Below are 24,635 nucleotides of genomic sequence, written 5' to 3' on the forward strand. Positions count from 1 at the left end.
CAAAGAATTTGGATTGGTTCTCCATTAGGACCCAACCGATATTGATTTTGGAGTCCAATCCCGTACCGATATAATTTGCCAATAAACTTGCCTCCAAAAAAAATAGAGTTTAACCCCCCCCCCCCCTTTCTCTGGCCATATTCATACTCATGTGCTTCACCCAGGTCTAATATGTACCAAAGAACAGCCTCAATAAATCACTTTCGATTACAAAAATTAGGACATTTACAAGAATTGTTTGATTTTTGTTACATGTACTGATCAGCAGCTTCTGAGCACACAAACGAAATGGCAAATATTTACTGAAGTGACAAATAAGAAAAAAATTAATCAAAGAAGCGGATTTAGCTAAATAAGCACAAATACGTTGAATTTCTCATTGACAGAAGCATAAAATATTTATTGAAATTGAATGTTCAAAACCCAAATTTCAATCGGGGGATCGTACTAACGAATTCATGCAAAGCACAGTGGATACAAGGATGCAGCTAGAGTTTTAAGTATAGAGGAAGGATTTGAAAAATGTGTTGACAAAATCGTCCAGTAAGCCGACAAATGCGGACACTTAAGCTAAATTTTGATGGTGAATAAGTAGATAGTTGATTGGTATTGACACGCAGCGATATCCTGGATCTTTCACCCACGCAAGTGATCATTCATTTAACAAAAATGCATGGTTTATTGTTCTTTTTAGTTGTTTTGGTAGAAGATGTACGTTCTTGAAGTCACCATAGGTTTCGAACACTGGTGAACCAGGTTTGTATTGACAAGTATTAACGACAAATATACTTTGACTCACCTCTGCTGAAAACCAGGATCTTGCATGTAAAACCAACATATTCACAGGCAACTTTGTGTTAACTAAGCATTTAGCACATTCCACTATGCAGTTCGCAGAAGAAGTTCAACAAGTCGAAGATGGTATCCTTCAAAATTCTAAAATACTTGATCTAGGCCAGGCTAAATGTCATTAAATGAAAGTGAGTAATGGAAAAAATTAATCGAGTTACCTGTGTACAGTTAGGCCTGTTGAGAAGGAGAGATGTTAAGAAAACCATCCTTTACTTCATAATATGTAGAAAAATTGTAGACCTAAATAATCATTGCTAAAAGTGCTTCACTACTTTAGGAAACGAAGCCCACATTTAAAAGTCCATCACTTCATCACTAATCGACATTTTCTTAAAATTATACTTTTGCTACTTTAGGCTAACTCAGAAAGGGGTTAGGCCTAGGTTAGGATAATGGAACTTTCAGGGAAGGGTCTACAGACTAAAGTGTGTACCTCCATTTCTTGGTAAATATATACCAAATCTTATTATTGATTTATGAATAAATTGAATACACCATTTTATGCATTTTTTTATGCTTTTTAAAAATATAATAATAATTTATATTGGAAATGTATTTCAGCCCCCCCCCTATATAGGCTATGCCAATTCAGGGTATATATTTCTACATTAGGGGGTGGCGGCAAATTTTGTTTCTGATGTAAGTGGGAGGTAAGTTTAAACTTTGCCCTCACCCCCTCAATGTAGAAATATATAGCCTACCCTGAATTGGCATATATAGGGGGGGGGCGCTGAAATTCATTTCTGATAGACATGATTATTATATTTGTAATCAGCATAAAAAAGGCATCAAATGGTGTATTCACTTTATTCCCAACTCAATAATATGATTTGGTATATATTTACCCATTCATTCTCCTCCCTCTAGAGGGTCCTGACCTTTGAAAATCTGTTTGTTATAAAAGTGAAGCCTTGAAACCTTCCTCACCCACCATTTCCCCAAACACATCCAATCCAAATTTTGAGATAGCCATTTTGTTCAAAATAGTTGAAAGTTCTGGAAATTATATCTTTGAACAAGACAATCCCCCCCCCCCTCCAAGGTCTTCAGGGCAAGGGTTATAGGATATGCTCTGGGGGCATATATGGTTCTTATAGAAGGAATGCTGTATAAATTTCAGAGAGGGCTCATTTGATTCAAAATTGAAAGTTCTAGTTCACTTTTTAAGAGTCAAAAGATATCCAAGGGCAACTAGCCCCCCCTCTCATACACCCTTTTCCCCCCAAGCTTATCCAATAAATTTTTTAGAATAGTCATTTCATTAAAAATAATTCAAAGGTCAAATAAGAAAAACTCCTGTGTCAACACAACCCTCGAGGGCCCTGAGGCAGGCATTGTAAGTAATGCTCTGGGGGCATATATTGTTTTTATGGAAGGGATGCTTGTATAACCTTTGGAGAGGGTTCATTTGATTGGAAATTAAAAGTTCTTGTTCACTTCTTTAAGAGTAAAAAAAGATCAAAGGGCAGCTAGTCCCCCCCTCCATGCCCTAAATGCATCCAATAAAAATTTTAGATTGACATTTTGTTAAAAATAGTTCAAATTTCAGATAACAAAAATTTCAGTGTCAACAGAGCCCCCCAGGGCCCAAGGGTAGGACAAATAGATTATATGACAAATAGACAAATTGTCATGTAGATTATATGACAAATAGAAATTGTCATATAAATTTCACAGGGGGGGGGGCATTTCAAAGGGGCAAACTTTTTTCACTTTGATATTGTTACTTTGATACCAGTTTTGATGAACATTTGATTTTTTTTTTTTTTTTTTTTTTTTTTAGAATTTGATTTTAAAATAAGGAATTTTTTAAAACTTGAAACGTTTTGCAATAAAAAAAACAAACACATATTAATTTAAAAAAAACTCTGAAAAATAAGTTTTTCAAGGAAAAGTAAAGGCCATTTTAAACTTAAGCCCAGCAGATACAAATACCTGTTAAAATTCAAACTCAAAAGAACCAGAAATTCCTATTAAAGAATAAATAAAACCCAAAACAAACAAAAATTAAATAAACAGTCATAGGAAAAAACATACAGCAAGTAATAATATAAATGAATAAATAGATCTTGAAGCAAGTAATGCTTAGACTGAATACAACAATCAAGCTTAAAACAAAAAAGAATATTTTGCTACTGAAGCATAAATGAAACTTAAAATGAACAGAAATTAAATAAACAATCAATGCAAACAAACATTCAATAGATATTAATGTAAAGGAATAAATAAAACTTAAAAAAAGTGAAACTTAAATTAAATATGTAAATCAAGCTTGAAACGAACAAAAATCACTACAAGCAAGAGTTTGGTTATTGCCTCCTTCTCTCACTGTCAAAGTCTAGACCTACTGTGTCATTGGTGCTTTACTGAAAACTATATGTGTCTTGAACAGTCTTGGAAAGTATAAACAACATCACATTTAATATTTGATATATAATGATATTATTCGTTGAAATATCCATCAGTTCAAGAGTTTATTTCGAAGTAATTTTATTTTCCTTTCTAATGCTGCAATAACTGGGAAAGAAAATATTTGTAATATATTTTGTTTTCAGTGAAGCGCTAATGACGCAGTAGGCTCTTGGTTTTTATTTACAGTTAAGGAAGGGGACAGTATCCACACTCTTGTTTGTTGTGAAACTATATTTGTCTTGAACAACTTTAGAAAGAACTAATAAATAAACTGAATATTTGATGTATAATGATATTAATTGCTGAAAGCTCCTCAGTTCAAAATTTTACTATAATTTTAATGTTTATTTTCAATATTAAGTACAAAAGAAAATATTTGTATTATAATTCGTTTTCAGTAGAGTGTCAATGATGCAGTAGATTTTACACTTTTACAGTGAGAGAAGGAGGCAAAACCCAAACTCTTGTTTGTAGAGATTTTTGTTCGTTTCAAGCTTGATTTGCATATTCAATTTAAGTTTCACTTGTTTTAAGATTTATTTATTCATTTACATTAATATCAATTGTATGTTTATTTGCATTGATTGTTTATTTAATTTCTGTTTGTTTTAACTTTCATTTATACTTCAATAGCAAAATATTTTTTTTTAAGCTTGATTTTCATACTGAATCTAAGCATTACTTGCTTTAAAATCTATCTATTCATTTATATTATTACTTGTTGTATGTATTTTTCCTATGATTGTTTATTTAATTTCTGTTTGTTTTGGGTTTCACTTATTCTTTAATAGTAGTTTCTAGTTGTTTTGAGTTTGAATTTCAACAGGTATTTGTATCTGCTGAGCTTAAGTTTAAGATGGCCTTTACTTTTCTTTGAAAAACTTATTTTTCAGAAAGCTTTTTTTTAATTAATTTTTGTTCGTTTTTTGATTGTAAAAAGTTTCAAGTTTTAAAAAATTCCTTATTTCAAAATCAAACACTAAAAAAAAATCAAAGGTTCATTAAAACTGGTATCAAAATAACAATATCAAAGTGAAAAAAAGTTTTTCCCCTTTGAAATGCCCCCCCCCTTTGAAGTTTATATGACAACCCCTTCTATGTGAAGTGCCTCTGGGAAAAAAATTAATGGGGTGTGGGGGGAGGCTAGCTGCCCTTGGATCACTTTACTCTTAAAAAGTGAATTACAAATTTCAATTTCCAATCAAATGAGCCCTCTATGAAGTTTATACAAGCATCCCTTCCATAACAACCATATATGCTCCCAGGCATAACTTACAACACCTACCCTTTGACCCTGGGGGGCTCTGTTGACACTAGAGGTTTTGTATCTGAAATTTGAACTATTTTTAACAAAATGTCAATCTAACATTTTTTATCTGATGCATTGAGGGCGTGGAGGGGGGGGGGGAGGACTAGCTGCCCTCTGATCTCTTTTGACTCTTAAAAAGTGAACAAGAACTTTTAATTTCCAATCAAATGAACTCTCTCCAAAGGTTATACAAACATCCCTTCCATAAAAACAATATATGCCCCCAGAGCATTACTTACAATGCCTGCCTCAGGGCCCTGGAGGGTTTTGTTGACACATGAGTTTTTCTTATATGAACTTTTTTATTATTTATAATGAAATGACTTTTTTTTAAATTTTATTGGACAGGCTTGGGGAAAAAGGGTGTTTTTCTGGGGGGGGGGGCTAGTTTCCCTTGGATATCTTTTTACTCTTAAAAAGTGAGCTAGAACTGTCAATTTCCAATCAAATGAGCCCTCTCTTAAGTTTATACAAGCATTCCTTCCATAAGAATGCTAGCGATTCGTCCTATCGCTAGCAAGTGCGATTTAAGGTAAGAACCATATATGACCCCAGAGCATAACTTATAACCCTTGCCCTGAAGACTTGGGGGGGGGGGGGGGGGTTCTTGCTCAAAGATATAATTTCCAGAGCTATCAACCTTTTTGAACAAAATAGCTATCTCAAAATTTTGATTGGATGTGTTCGGGGAAATGGTGGGTGAGGAAGGTTTCAAGGTTTCACTTTTATGACACATAGATTTTCAAAGGTCAGGACCCTCTAGAGGGAGAAGGAATGGAGGTAAGTACTTTAAAATACCTTCCGGGGACACAATTAAGTCTGTAGACCCTTCCCTGAAAGTTCCATTATCCTAACCTAACCCCTTTTTGAGTTAGCCAAAAGTAGCAAAAGTAGAATTTTAAGAAAAGGCCAATTAGTGATGAAGTAATGGACTTTTGAATTTTGGTGTCCCAATGTAGGCTGGTTTTCCTAAAGTAGTGAAGCACTTTTAGCAATGATTATTTAGGTCTACAATTTTTATACATATTAAAGTAAAGGATTGTTTTCTTAACATGTCTCCTTCTCAACAGGCCTAACTGTACACAGGTAACTCCAAAGTGTGTTTTGAGAGAATGCTAAGTCTCTATGTCTCTATGTCTAAGCTGTGTGCTCTATGTCTCCATTAGTTTAGTCAGAAAATAAAAGAATGGGGAAATTTCTTGGTGCTAATTGGCATTTGACAAGGTTTGAATACCTCTACTGCTAAAAAAATGTCATAATTATTGGATTAAATTAAGAACTATGGCTTGGACTACAAATGAAATAAATAATAATAGACATTACAAGGATGAAAATTCTTAAATTTGCTCCAAGCTGAAATTTAAGGTATTTTAAGGTAATTACCATTTATCTGGAAATAAAGAACTTAAACATGTGCAACATGGAAGAATTGGCAAGATGACGCTTGCTGTAGATTGTCTGTCTCTCTGTAACTTGACTGAAAAATTAACAGCCTTCTAGATTGTCTCTTAAACATGTTGTTTACAGGTTGATCTGTAGGGGATGTTTTCATGCTGGAAAAAAAAAGCTAAATTTACAAATAAGAGAGAATTCTAGTGCTTTTCCAACATAGAATTAAATGTCCCCTCCCTTTGTTATGAATAAATCAATATGGAAAAGGCACCCATATTCCATGTCCTATGGTGTTTACAAAGTCTCCAGTAAAATATGTCAACATTATTAGATACATGAAGTAGATGGAGAATTACATGCCCCATGGGAGTGCCATGCAGAAGTGCTTAACTCTGTACAGTGTTGTAGTATACCATGTATCTCACAACACAATGTTGTAGGATGTTTATATATCTCAATAGAAAAAAGTGGTGGCATAAAGAGATTCAAGAAACTACATGATAGTTTCATTTAGATACATTTAGAAATAAAATGATAACAGTCTATACTAATCCATGAACAATTTTCATTCCCTGTCAGATCCTTTTGTAAACTATGTAGAAATAAATCAGTATGTGGGGGGTATTTTGGAATATTTTGGAAGTCTCTGCAAGGCCCTAAAGTAACAACCTAGCAATAAGACAGTCGGGGGGGGGGGGGGTGAATACTCAGTGTCTGTGATGTCCTAGCATAAACAACTTAGAAATAACATTCCCTTAGATACAAGATGCCAAAACAGTTTTTATTCTCATGAGTTACAAATAGCAACCTTTTCATGGTTTTGGGCCTATCTGATGTGCTTCAAATCATTGGTAGGGTGTTATGCGTGGGCGCCGGCAAGGGGGGGGGGGGGCCGGGGGCCATGGCCCCCCTGGAAATTTGGGACTATAAAGTGATTACAAACAAACCAAAGGAACAAGATCAAAATAGAGAAAAAAAGTGTGTTGCACCATTGTTGGCTACCTGCCAATAGATTTTGACTCTTAATAAGGAAAATATAAGTTTTAATTTGTGACTGAGTGACCTGTTTCCAGTTTTTCATAAACATTTATCCTATATGATTTGGTTGGAGTAAAAAAAAAAAAATCAAATTCTTCATAGCAATGAATGTTAAGTAAATAATGATCCTTGTCAATAATGAAAGGGTTAGAGCCTAACTATAGATAACATTCAATCAAAGAATCAGCTTTCTATGGCATGGGCGCGCATATGGGGGGCAGGGGGGGGGGCTGTTGCCCCCCCCTGGCTGAATGATGCTGCCTTATTTTTATATTCTTGTTCTGAGATTTCTATTATATAGCATTAAAAGTAGCAATTAGACGAAGTTTGCCCCCCCCCCTAGAATTCAGCTTATGGGCGCCCATGTTCTATGGGGATCCTAAATATGTATTTGTTTATTAGTAATTAGTGCAGCTATTAGTACACAAGAAAATTTGTTTAATTATAGAAAACACAAAGAATACAACTCAATAAGGGGCTTGCTTGCATTGCCAGAGTACCCATGAGCTGATATATGAAGCTATAATCAGAAATGTTTCCCCTGAACAGAATGCTGGGAATTTTTGTATTTTTCCCCTGAACTGATACGTTTTTTGTGTTTTATTATCATTTATTTTTCTTTTCCAGGAGTGATTGTATTTATCTAGTTGTCACTTTGAAAAAGATTTAATTTTTTACAGTTATGAAGCATAAAGGTGTCAAATATATGGGTCTTTGGTATTCTAAAAATGTTTTTTATAACAATTTTTATTAACAATTATGTCTAAAAGCATTAAATATTTTGATGTTGGATAACCAAGTTCAAAACTGTAACTGTTAAAAAAATATCCATCCAATGCTTCAGCATTGCTCAACAGAACTGAATGCTGGGAGTTTATATCTTAGTTTTTGTAAGTAGGCTATTGTTTTGTGTATTTTTTGTAGTTAATTACTTATTTTCATTTTTATATACTTTTACTTTAATTGACATACTTTTTCCATTGCCTTTAGAAAAATGTTCGTCTCTAAGCTTCATGAAAAAAAAACAACTCAAGTTTTTTTCAACTGAAAGTAAGGAGCAACATTAAAACTTAAAATGAACAGAAATTATTACATATATTAGGGGTCCCCCCCCTGCTCCTCAACACCTTGCTCTTCATGCTACAGTATTTTGGCCCTTTGAAAAAAAGCTACCTATTGTTCTAATCAAACAACCCTTGTGTTTCAGTTGTTTTTAAAGAATTGGGACAAAACTTCAACTTTAGTGTAAAGAGTGAGGTGCTGAGGAGGGGGCAACTCCCCTCATATATGTAATGATTTCTGTTCATTTTTTTTTAATGTTGGTCCTGACATTCAGTTAAAAACACTTTTTTTATTTAATTTCTGCCCGTATTTTAAATAACGCCAGGATACTTGGCTCCTACTCCACGGAAAAATCCTCCTTCCCACAGAAATATCCTCTGGGGAATTCAATCCTGGCAAAAATTTGCCTGGACAATTACCCTTAGCATCTCCACAGCTAAAATTGAATCGGAAAAGATAATGCAAGATATATAAAAAAAATTTCGTTAGGATCTCTGGCAAATTCACCCAGTGCAAAATTTCCACTGAAAATTTCACCCCCTGGAAACTTCCCTCTCCATGGAAAATTCTCCCAGTGCAAAATCCTTCCAGCAGAAAATTAGTCCTCCCCTCTCCACTAAAAAATGTGTGTATACTTCCCAATAACAAATAAAACAATAGGTAAATTTTATAACATAGAAACCTTTCCCCAGGGGCTGTAGGGGGTCATTTTATCTCTAAAGACATAGTTATTGGGCCTTTCTACTATGCTCAAGAAAAAAAAAATATCTCAAAATTTTCATTGGACAATTTTGGGGAAAAAGTGGTGTGGGATGGGGCCTAGTTGCTCTCCAATTTTTGGTTATTTAAAGTAATGAGATTAAAACTCTGTTTTAATTGCATGGTTTTAGCTAGGTTGTATAACGCAACTGTGCTGCCGCATATTTTGTATATTGCACCTTTCTGGAAAATGCTTCAGAAATCAGACATTAAGCAAATTCAGTTCTGGTAGTATCTGTTGAGACTACCTTTGTGGATGCGTAACTCATATAATATTAGCCTTCATGATAAAGTTACAGAACCCTGTCAGGCCGTTTTAAAACAGATTGACAATTAACGCAAGGCTGTCGGACAAGTGGTCATCCCTCCTGCAGCAGTAGTGTTGATGTAGTGCTTTTAAGTATTTGTTCTGTATTGTTTTTTTTTCTTTTTTTTGTGTATTATGTTGTACTCCGTCTTGTTTTTTTTTTGTAGTGACAGGTTAGAAAATAAATAAAAAGATAAAAAAGGGTAATAGAACTTTTCATTTCCGTTAGAATGAGCCTTCTCTTGACGTTTTAGGCCCACTAGATCAAAACGATCACCCATGGAAAAAAGAAGAAGAAACAAATAAACATGCATCCGTGGTCTTTCTTTGGGCAAAAATTACAAAATTCCACATTTTTGCTGATATGAGCTTGTAACCTCTACTATAGGGTCCTTTGATATACTGAATCCAATGGTGTGATTTTCATAAAAATTCTATGACTTCAAGGGGGTCTTTCTCCCTTTTTTTCGAAAATCAGACAAATTTTTTTCAGGCTTGTAGCTTTGGATGGGTAAAACTAAACTTAAATGAAACTTATATATTTGGAATCAGCATAATAAGTTAATTCTTTTGATATATCAATTGGTATCAAAATTCTGTTTTTTAGAGTTTTGGTCTCTATTGCTGGGTTGGTTTGCTGCTTATCTGGGTTGCTGCTTAACTTACAGTTTGTTACCATGATCTGTTTGATTACCACTCAAAATCCAAACAGAGATCATTGAAATATTGATTGTTTTTTCTGTGTTACCAAAAGCATTGTATTCATAAAACTTTACAGTTTCATGAAATGTAATTAAACAAATAGAAAAGGTTTTTCAAGTAAAGTAAGGTACTTTAAAGTACTTCGTATAAATAGAAAAAGAAGATAGCACCATTTAAAATTGCTGAAAAATGAGTTCCTAGCAGTATTTGCCATCCCGAAGAAATTTCCTGGCGGGGCTGATGATGACCTGCCTTGCATTTTTAACCTCTGTGCTGGTAGATATGGGAATGTAACATATTAGCTGAATAGAGAAACAATTTAATTAATTCCTACTCCCCCTACCTCTTTCAGCATTTATCTGAAACCTCATAAAGAGGAAGTAGTTTGTCCATTAGGATGTACTTTTTAGGAATCTACCCTACCCTCACCTAAACAGTGTTACCCCCTTTTCATTATAGGTGATACGCAATTACTGATCACCAAACGTAGCCTATTTTCATCACAAATAAAGCGAATCAACTTGGTTGAATCCAGTACTGCCACCATAAACATGCATCAGCGATGTTTCTTTTGGGGAAAAAAAATGCGAAATTCAGTTTTTTTAAAATTGGAGCTTGAAACCTCTATAATAGGGTTCTCTGATATGATTTATCTAATAAAGGGATTTTCAATAAGATCGCTTGCTTATTTTTCTTATTTTCAATAAGATCAAATAGATGGTAAATAACCACAAACGTTTTCAAGAAGTTCATCAAATTTAGAGTTATTGTGTGGCTTACAGTTATTTTTTATTTTGAGTAAAATCTTAAAAATGGCATTGTATTTAAAATAAGTTACATCATTTAAAAGCTGTAGGTTATTAGCAGTTTGTTATAAGAAGAATTTTAATATACAGAATGAAATTTTTGGAGTTATTAGATTATGGAAATAAACCCAGAGCCAGAGATAACTTCATCCTGATGTGAAAATTACATTCTAGCCTTCTCAATATGGCCATATACAGTTCCAGGTAATATACAAAACTGCTTGGTAATTTTGCAGTATTTCCTTATAGACTATGAAGTAAATGCTAGAATGAGGGGGGGGGGGCTGGAATGTAGCTAAACTGGAAATGACTATGGAAATCTTATTAGTAGAAATTTACCAAGTACAGTACTACTACTGATACTAACAAATCACTGTAGCACCCAGCTGCATGGGGCCAACACAGCTACACATGCTCCTTCTCCATCCCAATCTTTTTAAAGCTTCCCTGTTTACACTCTCCCAAGAAGTTCCTATTTCCCATAAATCTTACCTAATGGGATGACCTGCTTTTGTTTTTCCCTTGATGGTTGGCTGACAAGGATGATCTTTGCCAATTTAGCATCCTTCATCTGCAGAATGTGAACTAGCCATGTCAACTGTTTTCTTACTATAGAAAGCGAGATTAAACCACATTTTTTGCACAGCTTGCTGTTAGACATATGGTCACTCAGATATGTAGCCAAAACAGTCCACTGGCAATTTCTCTGGAAAACATCTAGCAAATCCTCCTCTGATTTTCGGAGTGTTCACACTTCAGAACCATACTTGACCACTGTATCTTCCAGTATTCTATTCTTGGTTCACAGAATTATGTTCCATTCTTTGAAACGTTCAATTCTTAAAAACACACTGTGTCTTGGCTATTCTTCTTTTAACATCTTCCTACACCCACTATCTTTACTAATATTACTATCTAAGTAAGCAAAGCTGTCTACTTCGGTGATCTATTTTTTAAGAAGCATCACCTCTTCACCTTTACTTATTCCTAGTCTTAGCAACTTATTGCTAGTCTATCATAATATAGCTTTTTTGAGTACTTATCTCTTATAGCCAACTCACCCAAGAAGTAAAGTCATGTTAATCCTAATGAAACAATTCTTACTTCATAATATGCAGAATAATTGTAGCTAACACATTTTGCGTGCAGACTCGCTGTAATTTGCCCCCACCCCCCTGTAATTTACCCCCATCCCCCCTATGTGCAAATATGTAGCCCAAATTATATATTTTCCAGTTATTCTGGAAATGCGTTTCAGCTCCTGTACCTTTAATTTGAATCAACTGTGCTGGAACTAAAACTGAAAAACAAGTTACAGGTGGGAAAATGCATTGAATATGTATAATTTTGGCTATATATTTGTACATTAGGGGGGGGGCTGGGGTAAAGTATAGGGGGTCTGCATGCAAAATATGTTAGCTACACTTATTCTGCATATTATGAAGCAAGAATTGTTTCATTAGGATTAACGTGACTTTACTTCTTGGGTATGGGGGCTATAAGAGATAATTACCCTTTTTTGTATACAAAAGACAGAATTTCCGTAGTTCCATCATAACTATAATAGCCCCACAAAGATTCAACCAAGACTGACAAATTCGATTAAGTTCCAAATTGGACCAATTTCTTATCGCATTATTTCCCCTCTTTTTGAAGATAGCCTTGTATGCTTTTTGGATACGGGTTTATCTTTAATTGGCTACTGATTTTTCTTTACTCAGTATTAAATACTCTGTATCAAATTTGTGTGCATATGGTAATTGTGTAGTCACCCAAGTGTTTACTTAAGGATGCATTATTATTTGCTTTTTTAATTATTTACTCGTTTTATTATTTATCTCGTTAATTCCGTTTGCTTTGCAGGCAATTTTTTTAATTTCTAGGTAATTCCTGATTAGAATTGTTTTATTAAATAGTGCAGAATAGTTGAATTGCTATTGAGTTGCAACAGATATTGAACTGCTCTCAGAATTTAATGTTTTTGTAATACTTTCTTTGTGTTGCTGTAAACCTTTTCCTAAGTTTGGAAATGTTCTAACAATGCAATAATTTCCAAAATTGCTCGGTATTTGATATATCTCTATTTGGCGAGCAATCAGAACTCAGGAGATTTATAACAGTTGAGTTACTTTTAAAAATATCAGATAAATTATTTTTTAATAATTTTATTTCAGGTTTCCAGTAATTTATTGAATTTTTAGGAGGTAAACCGTTTTAGCAGGTTTCTTTGAATATCCTAGAAATATGGGACTTGGAATTTCAAGAGAATGTCTGTTTAGCCTTTGAGTATTTATGGTATTAATGAGAGAGATAGGGCAACCACTTCGAAAAAGTTTTGTCTAATAAAATATAATTTTTTCTGAATATATGGCTGTGGTTTTTTTCAGAGCTTCTTAACATCCCAACTTTTCTGATTTTGTATCTTGGAAAGACACTGTGGTGTTATTCATTATTTTCAATCAATGTCGGGGTTTTACTGTCAATGTTCTCACTCAACTAGGGTGAGTATAAAGTACAAATATGCTAGAAAAAGAGGAGACGAAACAACATAAATTATAATTAGGTCAATATTTTTGGGTTGGTACTAATTGAACGTCGTATAGCTAAAACACCACTTGTGAGGTAAAGTAATGTAAAGACTCGTTGTGTGATGTGCCAGTTACCAGTTGTCAAACCTAAATGTTTTACTTGACATAAAGACAGCTTTACTTAGTCTCCTGAAGCTAAAAATAAATGTACCATTGTTAAGGATTACTTGGAAATTTGGGAAACTCAATATTTTTGTATAGACAACATTTTACCAGTAATTTGTAATTCCTCCATGGTAGATGTCATCAGAAAGCTGTCTAGCAGCTACCCAAGGAAAGTGCTGAAAACGTGTTTATGAGATTAGAAATTGATTTAAAATCTATATTTTTTTAAATTTCCAAAATTTTTCCATAGGCTAATTTGTAGGGCCTATACGAAAAGTCATTGCAGCTTTGATTTTTCTTGTTATTAAAATTAAAGCGAAATATTTCCCCATAAAAATACTCATTGTGACCATGTTTTCTTCCCCTGAAACAGTTGAAATGTAAGTTTTTAGACTAGCCATTTTTGCGTAATTATATTTTTTCAATGATAAATGTGTGCATTAGTTCTCAACTTGGTTCTAACCCAATTCTAGAGTAAATTGATGGTAAATCATGTAATATTTTATTTCGGATTTTTTTTTTGTTTCCTTGTTGCAGGCTTTCTAAAAGAGCTTGAAGTCTGTATTTCACAAGCGAACTGTGATTCGACTTTGATTGCCTGCCAAAATTCGCATGGAAAGGAGTGGGGTAGCTGCCTTCCCCTATTGTGTAGCCTGCTATGGTTGTTCATCTAAACCACTGTAGCTAGATATAGATAGTAGAATCATTCCTTATCTCAACCATTATACAAAGCCGGATCGAGATGCAAGTGCTCCAAAGAAAGTAAAAACATAAGCAACATTAGATTTTTTCATGGGTTGACAAGTCATCTCTTGAACGCGAAACTTGGCATCACCTTTGTAACACTAAACTTTAAAGAATCTAATTTTAAATTAATTTATTCCAATACATAAAAATCAGTAATTAGTAGTGTAATGTTATTACTAGATGTTTTTTAGAAATTACAAGTAGGTTGCAAAGTCTCGAGTTGGTTTCAAAGGCATTTTGAGAAAGTTTCTTCAAAATACGTTTTCCATGGTAATATATACTGGACTGCTGATGGTAGATCTAAAGTTCGAGTGTATGGGCAGAGCTTTTATACGCGCCAAGACTGTATTAGCCAATTATTACTGAGCCGTGATTATACTTTATATAATTTATATACAGCGATCTAAGCCTGTAAATATACAATTGCTGAACTTTTATTTATTTTCTATTTATGTACACTTCATTTTCTGTGGCTAGATTTGTAAGTCTCTTCGAATTTTTTAAGTTGATTTTTGAGTTGATTAATATTTTTACTTTGTATTTTTCTCGGCATATGTTAATAAAATGTCCTGGGGGTATGTTGGGTTTGTAGGAGGGAGGGGGCAGAGTGCGTAACTCAGGTGTCAGAGAGACAACAGTAGAAGCAGAACCTGTTTTACATTTTTAGTGTTGCAAAACAACTGACATTCCTTAATGTTTTACGTCACAATTGAATAGTACACAGTAAAATAAAATTTTAAATACCAACAGGTCTTTAGATCAGGAAGTCCGGCCTTTTTTGAAGGTCTTCAAAGGGCCCTCATAATTGTCCCCTAACCAATGTTATTTGGTATATTTGGCCTTGACTACAGAACTTTTCCAAGAAATATTCATAAATGGCAATTGAAGAAGAATAAAAAATGTAAAAAACCTACATGCATGTGTAGATCCGTGTGGTGGGGTTCTGTAAAGATGTGATAAAGCAGAACAAAGAAACATTTGTACCCATGTAATTATTCTGGGTATTACTTCAGCATTTCTATTCCCCAGAAAGAAACACCATAAAACTCCGGAAACTGCGTTAAAACATCCTAAAATACTTAATTATATTGTTCCTTTAGGCATTCTAACAAACTCTGCCCCCCTCCTAATGGTCAAACGTATACCCCGGATTGTATATACGCAATGAACTTCGCATATGCGACTCTTCGTGTTTTTATCTTAGAAATTCGGCTTTATCTTTTTTTTTTAATATTTCTCCATACTCCTGTTACTGCATTTTTGTATGTATAGGGGGTTCAAATATATTACCATTATTATTATTATTTTCGTGAAATTGATTTAATGGCAAATAAGCAACACAACAGCAAATTCTGTGAGTGGAATTTTCATTGCGTTTATACAATTCGGGGTATATAATTGACCGTCAGGAGGGGATGGGGGTAGATTTTAATAACATGTCTTAAGGAAAGATAAAATTGAGTATTCTGGAATTTTTAAAGCAGTTTCCAGAATTCTATAGTGTTTCCTTCTGGAGAGTGGAAATGCAATAATAATACCATATTGCGTTTATGTCTTTTCAGAAGAAAGTAGCCTACAGGAAACAGAAGCAACTGATTTATGTTGCTCCAGCTCTTTTTTTCTGTTTGTTAAAAGAAGGAAAGAAAATGGGTTCATATTATCTTTTTTTATTCCAGCTTTTTTCTTTGATTTTGCAATGAAATAGAATCACTGCTTATGTTTTCTTACATCATGCCCTTTATGCTATCTTTTCATACCAATCTCTTTATATCCCATATAAACATAATTTTGAAAAACATACATCCTCCATCTTTCTTGCCCTCTCTCTTTCTCCTTTTTTTACGTCTCTTTGGACACATGGCTAATTGGGGTAGTTCCTTAAAACCAGTCTTCAATGAATTGCTTAGGAAAATTTTAGGCCAAGGACATCCTTTTTTTGAGTGTGTATCACCAACTCATATATTTGGCAGAATGTTGTGAACCTCTGGGCCAAAAACTGATAAATAAACTTTAATGAGTTCGAAAAAGACTGAAATGGACTAGCAGCTTGGGATAAACTTCTTTCAATTTTGGTAACTCTGATAAAAATCAGAGTTATTGTCCCTTTAGCTAATATAGTTAATCCTAAAGGGATAGTAGTTTTTTTGTCATGTAACTAGCGTAAATGACTTTTCATGAAAATACTTGTTTTAACAGGCATTATGTCATGCGGTTAGACAAGACGGATGGAAATCCAAAGCCAGCAATATCGGACCAGTTTGCTGAAATTCAATCCTTTGGTATCATGGCTTCACCCATTGAATCACAGAAAGGGAAAACCAAACGTATAAGATGGAGTGAATCAGAGACAAGAAATATGCTTCGACTTTACGAGATATTTACCTTAGCAAGCACAAGTGACTCAGATGTTAAAAGTCAGGCAGATGTGTGCAGGAGTGTAGAAACTGAAATGCGGAAAAGAGGATCTGATAAATCTTGGCATCAGATAAAAGATAGATATACCAACTTAAGAGTTGTTTATTTAAAGTCTCAAGGTATGCAAAGAAGTGCTTGTATTGGGATGAACTCGGCATCTGAATTTTTCGATCAAATCAGTCGAATAGTAGAGCTCGAAGGAAAACATATTCGAATCAGACGAACAGATGACGCCCTATGTAAATCTTTTGTTATTCCCAATGCAGGAAAATTATCTGATGAACCTGGAAGCAATCACTCTGAAGAGAGTACTTCTGAAGAAACTGATCTTAACTCCAATCCCCCGGTGAAATCGACTATGGCAGTTCCTAACCGAAAAGTGCAGAGTGCGTTGCATACAGCATTGGTAAGGAAAAGGAAAAAGAAAGCAGCTATTAGTGAACAAAACTGTGATCCCAACCATGGCACTGTCCTTGACTCTCGTGATACTCATTTATCTTTGACTAAGTCTGACATAAGTGTTGAATGTTCTGATTGTAATAATGATAACCATTTTTCAAAGAAACGGAAGAAAAATCGAAGGAACAACTCAGGTAACTCAGCTAGTCTTTATTAATGCTATTCTTTGCTCAACATGTCTGTCTACATCTGTCCAACTGTAAAAAATTAAAACTTATCATTTGACTTTTCAATGGTGCATCAGAAGCAATTAATGAGTCTGCTGTCTTAAACTTTTTAAAGGTCGTTTTCCATTTATCATGGTGTCCTACAAACTATTAGAGCCACCGCTAAGGGTGCACATGAAAAATTCTGATGGGGTGGCAAGTGTCGGAAATTTTTCAGTGAGGCACAATGCCTTACAACAGCTTTTTCACTAGAAATGCCATGTTTTTGCTTTTTTAGTCTTCTGGAGGGGGGGGGATAGCTGCCTTCCACTGTGGATGTCTTTGTGCATCATGACTATCCACCTAAAGTTGTAAAAATGCAATTTTTCTTCTTTTTTTATGCTTAATTTAAACCTGAATCTATAAGGATCTTAGAATCTTTTGTTCGATTCACGGTTTGATTGATATACTTACTTCCTATTTTTCGGTCTTAGTATATGTTTTAACAAAAAATCGGGCCATGCCAGAGAAGGGGTGGGGGTGCCTCTGAAAAAAAGTAAAAGGCATTTTTTTTATATTTTTAACTTTGAAACCAGTAACATTTCCTAGTATTGTACATCACAGTTCGTTCACAAAATTGTACTACCAACACGTTTAACTTATGTCGTTCAAACGAATAGATGATCTTTAAAGTGGAAAAATGCTTAGATTGCGAAGCTCAACTTCCACACGTGTATCTTATCCTTTTTATTTCCTGGTAAATTTGACCCTGACTACAGAACTTTCCCAGGAAATATTCATAAACAAGAACTAAAAAAGACCTGCTATGCCTGTAGTGAGGTTGTGTATACAGCGCCATGAAAAATTGACCAAATAAAGAGTTGTGCCCCTTTCCCTGTCCAAAGTAACATTGACCTGTCCACCACAACCCATAACTGTAAAGCCTAGTGAGCAGTATATTCGGTTATAGCTTATTGGACCAACTTAGCTTAAAAACAAGCAAAACTAGTTTCTCTGCTTGATTTAAATATTTATTTTTTAGTTTTAACATTTGGCTGCAAGATGAAATTCAGCTTTCCAAAAACAAAACAGTGTATGTACTTTTGTAATGTTTGAGTGAAATGTGTCATTAAGTTTTTTCTTGTAAAAGAACAAAATAAAAAAAATGAATATATTTAATTTTTGCGTGGTTCAATTCCGCTTTCCAGGACTGTAACGAGAGAAAGGTTCTGTGGATAAAGGATGGGAGATTGCCAAAAATTGTCCTTGTTGGTCAACCGTCTAGGGTCAAACGAAAATCAAGTCGTCCCCGGTTAGGGTGGGAGGATGTCATTAGGAAAGATTTGAGGGAAATGGGAACTTCCTGGGAGGGTGTAAGGAGGGAGGCTTTGAAAAAATTGGGATGAAGGATAAGCGCGCATAGCCGGTTGGCCTCAGGTTGCTTGGTGCTACAGAGAGATGTTAGTAGTAGTAGTAGATAGATAACCTATTAAATATTCGTTGATCGATTGTGAGCATATCAAAAACCAATATAATGCTTTATTTTCGACTTGTTCTGGTTCAAGATGTGACGTGCATCTCACAAGTTTTTCATCTAGTAACTTCAAATTGCCATCCCTCATTGCTCATTATACCTTATAGGCATATCATAACTTACTAGTTAGCAGAAATTGTTTGTGAACTTGTTTTTAGATGTTTATTGTTCCTATTGCAACATTTGATTTCAGTTGAATTAGATTGAGGTTGCCATAAAGGGTTTTCTTATAATGGAACAGAATCAAAACACGTTATGAACAATTTTAATAGTTTATTTAGGAATGCCATTAAGGGTTGTCGATTGATGGGTAACATCTAAAACCCCACTAAATGCCTTAAATTTGACTTGTCGTTCGATATACTATTCGTGTCCTGCGAATTTTTCACCATGTAGCTTCAAATTGAAATTACTCAACTCATTGTTTTCGGGCTTAAATTGTTTTGATTTGTGATGGCCCAGTTAGAGTGGACTAGGATAGAGTCAATAACAAAAGAGGTCTCTGTCTTCCTTTTTTCAAAATCATTTGTCTACCTCTTCTGGTCCTAAAAAACGAGACTGCAGATCGCCACAGTATGAATTATTTATTTATCTAGTTTGTGCTACGCAGTTTTTCAATAAAAAAAAATTGCTAAAAAATAAAATTAAGGGAAACTTTGGGGTCGAGATAACAAACATAAAGCCTATCCTTATATCTTCTTCCTCAAATACTCTTAGCTTCTTCAAATTTTTAGCATTTTCAAGTATAATTATTGTATGCAAATTCTTTTTTCTCCATTCATCAGCCATGGTTTTTATTTAGCGTTTATCATATGCATCTATGGAGCTATGAAACTCAAACGAGAAAATTTTCCTGAGGATTAAAGAAGTATTCTGTCGTTAATTTCTTATAAATTTCCAGGGAATATTTCCCATGAGCTCTCTCCAGTGAGATAGAAGCACTTTTTCGTCGTAACCAAACACATTTGATTGGCCTATGGCTCATCTGTCATATACATGTTTAAAATGCTACATTGTGTTAAATCAAAAAGGGGAAAAGATGTTGTAGATACTATTTATTGCTGCTTTTTCTTTTTTCCTTTTATGTATTTCCTTTAATTCATGCTGTACATTATAAAAGGAGAGTGAGCTTGTAATGTGGGTGCCAACAAATAAAAAGTGACCTAACCTTGCATTGAGGGTTCATAAAAGCTTTGTAATTGACTTCGATTGATCTAAAGAGAGATAATTCAAGTCCATTAGGTGCAAATTTCTTATCCTGAAGCAAATTCACAATTAAATACTACTACTAGCAACTCACTTCAGCCCCACGTCGTCTGAGGCCAACACAGCTGTGCACGCTCCTCCTCCATCTCAATCTATTCAGAGCTTCCCTCTTTACACCGTCCTGCGAAAGCCCGATTTCCTTTGCATCCCTTCTTATGACCTCTTCCCATCCTATTGGGGGGGGGGGCCTGCTGTCTCTTGGTCCCTAGATGGATGGCCGAAAAGGAGGACCTTAGGCAGGAGGAGGATCTTTCCTTATCCGCATAAGCCGTCCTAGCCATCTCAGCCTTTCTCTCATTGTAACCCTAAAAAGCAGGATAGAACCACATTTTTTTATACAGTTTAGGCTACTATTTTAAATACGGTCAGTCAGACGGATAACCAAAACAATCTGTTGACAATTCCCCGGGAAAACATTTAACAAATCCTCCTCTGTCTTCCGTGTTTCAGAAGCGTCCAGTTTTCAGAAATATACTTGACCACTATCGTCACTTTAGGTTCCAGTATCTTATTATTGATTTGTACCCTTATCTTTCTATTCCAAACTATAAGTACAGAGGACCAGAGAAGTTCGTTTTTTTTTTTAATATTATGACTGAAAAATTTTTAAATCATATAACTGGTTCAAAATTCCATCCAAACGATCCAATCAGGTTTTAGAAAGTCTTTTTGAGAGAAAAGTCGGATCTCTAAATGTTTAATTGATTTGTTGGGCATTTCGTTTCGCAGTGAAAGGATTTACTTACAAATATACGTCACAATAGCAATAAAATTAGGGCCATTGTTTTTGCCACTGTGGTTATAAAAAGTGTTGTATTATGATCTTCTGTGGTGTTAAAATTATCCTTATTAAATGAGAAATAAGAACAAAATATAGATACTAGAGTGACTTCCCCAGAGATGGGGAAAGACGGATAGAGACGTTTCATTTTTCAACTTATTTTTGCCAAAACAGTCATATTAATTCCTTGTACCACAAAATCTGTATTTTGAGCATGTTTTTAGTTTTCCAAAAATTGGGGTAGATACCCAGCAAGCCTTTCTCTTCTGTGGGCACTTGTCAAAAAGAAGTCATATCTTGTCATTATATCTGATTACCCCTAAATGGCTGGAATTTGCTTCTCTGGATGCAAAAAGGAAACTTTCATTTTGTGGAAAAAGGCCCTTCACGTGCTTAAATTCGGGCACCAATGGATTTTTTTTTTTTTTCAAAGAGAAATGGTTAATCCTTATTTTTTTTTTCTATAAACAAGTTCTCTACTTGTTAATTCTTGTTCCTATCCTCGCGCTGTTGGTATCATATAAGTAACTAGTAGCAATCCTGGTCTGCCTTGTCCATTATTATCAATGGAAATCTGACTAAATTTACTGGTAAAGGTAAAATCGGTTCTTTGGTACACAGGTCAGGCCTCTTTATATCTAAAGTCGGGGCAGCAGCTTTTCAGTGCTAAAAAAACAACAACAAAGCAGTAGGCCTATTGGTAGCACACCATAATACAGGGTAGGGGTAGCTTATTTTGATGTTCAAGGAAATTAAAAAAGGTAGATGGCGGGATTCGTACATCCATATATAATGTAACAGTTAAATCCTTACTTGCTGAAACTATTATGCCATGAGTGGAAGAAGATTTGGGAGGTCTTTTCTGATATACCGTATTAAGGAAAGAAATCATGCCATCGGGTAGACAGAACGAGGTCTGAGAAATGTTTTTCGCAAAATCAAAAATAAATATTTTTAAGATTATGAAGTATACTTTGAATTGAATTTCCACTCAACCTAGGCCAGCCAGCAGTAGTCAAAGTAGCCAGCTAGGTTGCTACTATACCAACTGCGGCAAATTCCATATGGTGGACTAAGTACTAAACTTTGACTGGTAAATTATTTATATGGCAACACTTCGGCTGTCCTCTACCAAACCCTGCTACGTATACGGAAACTCTATGTTAAGGATAGACCTCCCCTGATTTCGCCACGTTGAGTCTTTCTATCTGCTATACTTTCTGATAGACGACTTAGTATCAACAGGGTCGGTTTTCCACAGCCAAAACCTAGTATGGACAGTCTAAAATGACAAATATAGTATCCACAATTCCACATCCAGCAGAAATTGGGTGACGAAGATGGGAAGAAAACGGGCGTTGATAAAATTTCTTTTTTTTTCTATTGTGAGATTAATTTAAAAAAAACTTTTTCCACAAAATAAGTTTTTCAAAAGAAGTAAAGAACTCTATTAAGCCAAAAATGAACAAAAGTAGAATCAAATAATCTACCAAACATACAACTACCACAAATCAGTATCAGTAAATAAATGAAACCCAAAACGAAGAGAAATCAAAATAAATAACAGAGTCAAACTCAAAGCAAGCAGAAATTAATATGACCAGGGTTCAAAACCCGTATGATTTGTACTTCACTGAGAACAATTCAAATGAATGTGCATTGTCAGTTTAATATACATATGGTGATAGTTATTCCTTAAAATCTTAATTAATTTTTGATTTCTTAAAGTTATAAAAGTGAAAACATTTAAAATAATTTTTTCAGTAAAGTACAGATTATATTCTGGCTTTTAGAAAGCATAGGGGTTTTGAACCCTACTCATATTAATTTCTGCTTGCTTTAAGTTCGACTTGACTCTGTTATCTATTTTAATTTCTGTTCGTTTTGGGTTTCATTTATTTATTGATGCTGATTTGTGGTAGTTGTATGCTGGGTAGGTTATTTGATTCTATTTTGGTTCGATTTTGGTTTAATGGAGTTCTTTGCTTTTTTTGAAAAACTTATTTTGTGGAAAAAGTTTTTTTAATTATTTTCTGTTCGTTTTTTATTGACATAGTCTTTTTCATGAAAAAGGAAAATACCGTAATAGTTTGAATCTTTCCAATTTTCCTTTAAGAATTTATAGTTTTGCTTGCTATTTATATGCTGGAGAAACTTTCAGCAATTTTTAACAGCATAAACTCTTTTCAAAATCATGACCCGAATAGTAGTATTTAATTTAGTCATATACATCCTCTTGTTGACCTGATAAATAAAAGTTAACACCATTCCCAAAAAATTATATCTATGCTCTTTCACAGTCTGGATACACTTACACTCTTTTGATTTAATAAAATTTTAAGAGTAGAAGTGGCAATAGAAGTGGCCCCGAAAATTTGAACTTAATACCCTCAGTCGTTCTTGGTATATTGCCGAGATGTCTTATAGGCAACCAGCATACAAGCAGTTTGTTTTGATATAATTTTAAAGTAATATTTAGTTTTTAAGCATAATGGGCAAATTATATAACTGTGGAGGGTTGACCTACTCAATAACTCTAGAGATATATTTACTAGACCATTCGGCTATACTGAAAAAAAGGGATGTCTTAAAATTTTGATTGGAATGGTCTAAAAAATTATGAGCTAAAGAGGAGGGCTGATTGCCCTCCAATTACTTTTGACTCTTAAGAGGGCACTAGAACTTTTAATTTTCGATCAAATTAGCTCCTTTAAAATATCAATGATACTACTAGCTATGATAGAGCATCGCTGCCTGTGTCCTTATATGCTCTATAGTGCTTATATGCCCTTTTAATACCTGCATGCGTATAGGTTTTTTGTTTAATTGAAACACCTTCTATATGTTCCCTAAAAGTTTCAACATAATGCCATTAGTGTCGTTATTTAAAGTAACCGTAGAAGCAGTATTAAATGAATACACATAGTGTCTTCTGGCTATCTCAAAATGCACAACCTATGAAGGTATGAAGGTGAAATTTTCAGAGAATATTTGTGTTGTACGGATAACAGCCTGTCATCTATATGCAGGTTGTCAAAATGGGATATGAGCAATATCTTAGGAACAGTTTCGTGTGTCAAATTAAAACTTACACGCTTGTTGTGGGGGATGTTGAACTAACCAAAAGAATAACTACTGCTACTACTACTACTGCTTCTAAAGCTAAGACTGCTACTATTAACTGTACTCATACTGCTACTACTACTTTATTTACTCGTGCTACTACTACAACTAATAAACCTAAGGGTATTAAGGCGAAAATTTTGAGCAATATTGTAACTGTATTGAAATAAATCAAAACACACTATGCCCATATAGATTGTCAAGAGGACGTATCAGCAATGCTTCAGGACCAGTTGATGGTATTAAGTCAAAAATTTCATCGTGTGTTGAAGCGGATGTTGAAAAACGGTACTATTTGCATACTGCTACTAATGCTACCACTGCTACTACATTTACTGCTGCGCATAGTTCCTGAACCTTTCAACAAAGCATGAAAAAGTGACTTCTCAAATCTTTGGTTGGATATTTTTTTATGGTAAATGACAGGCGAGGGGGGGGGGTCTCTCAAATCACTTTGATTCTTAGAAAGGGTACTATAACTTCCAATTTAAACTACAATGAGACACATCTGAATTTAACACGACCAACTGTTCAATAAAATTCTTATATGTTCTAAGGGCATAGATGAAAGCCCTTGTCCCAGGGCCTTGGGAGATTTTGCCAACTCTGAAAGCGATGTTACATGCCCTTTGGACTATTTTAAACACAATTGACATCTCACAATTTAAATCAGATGCATTTGGTGAAAAGAGGGACAGTTGGGGTGGGGAGGGGGGCTACTTGACCTCCATCACTATTGACTGTTAAAAGGGAACTAGAAATTTCAATTTCGACCAAATGAGCCATCTCTAAAGCTTATACAACCATTCTTTCCATAAGAAACCTAAATGTC

The 24,635-nt window shown here is 34.5% G+C and overlaps 1 protein-coding gene across 3 annotated transcripts in view; it reads left to right on the forward strand.

Annotated features, from left to right (window-relative positions):
* Positions 1–902: 902 nt before the first annotated feature.
* Positions 903–24,635, forward strand: part of LOC148949189 (uncharacterized) — a 35,266-nt gene continuing 11,533 nt past the window's right edge. For 2 of the 3 annotated variants that reach the window (XM_089092861.1, XM_089092863.1), the window contains exons 1-2: positions 903–980; positions 16,276–17,087. In XM_089092861.1, coding sequence (XP_088948987.1) covers positions 16,286–17,087 — 802 coding nt within the window. In that variant the 5' untranslated portion in view covers positions 903–980; positions 16,276–16,285. Of the gene's footprint in view, positions 981–5,535; positions 5,660–16,275; positions 17,088–24,635 lie in introns of those variants that run through there. The other variant, XM_089092862.1, reaches the window with a different exon arrangement.

The sequence above is a fragment of the Artemia sp. Qi Xiang Cuo genome, chromosome 8 (assembly GCF_049724085.1).
Source record: "Artemia sp. Qi Xiang Cuo chromosome 8, ASM4972408v1, whole genome shotgun sequence".
NCBI classification, from domain to species: domain Eukaryota; kingdom Metazoa; phylum Arthropoda; class Branchiopoda; order Anostraca; family Artemiidae; genus Artemia; species Artemia sp. Qi Xiang Cuo.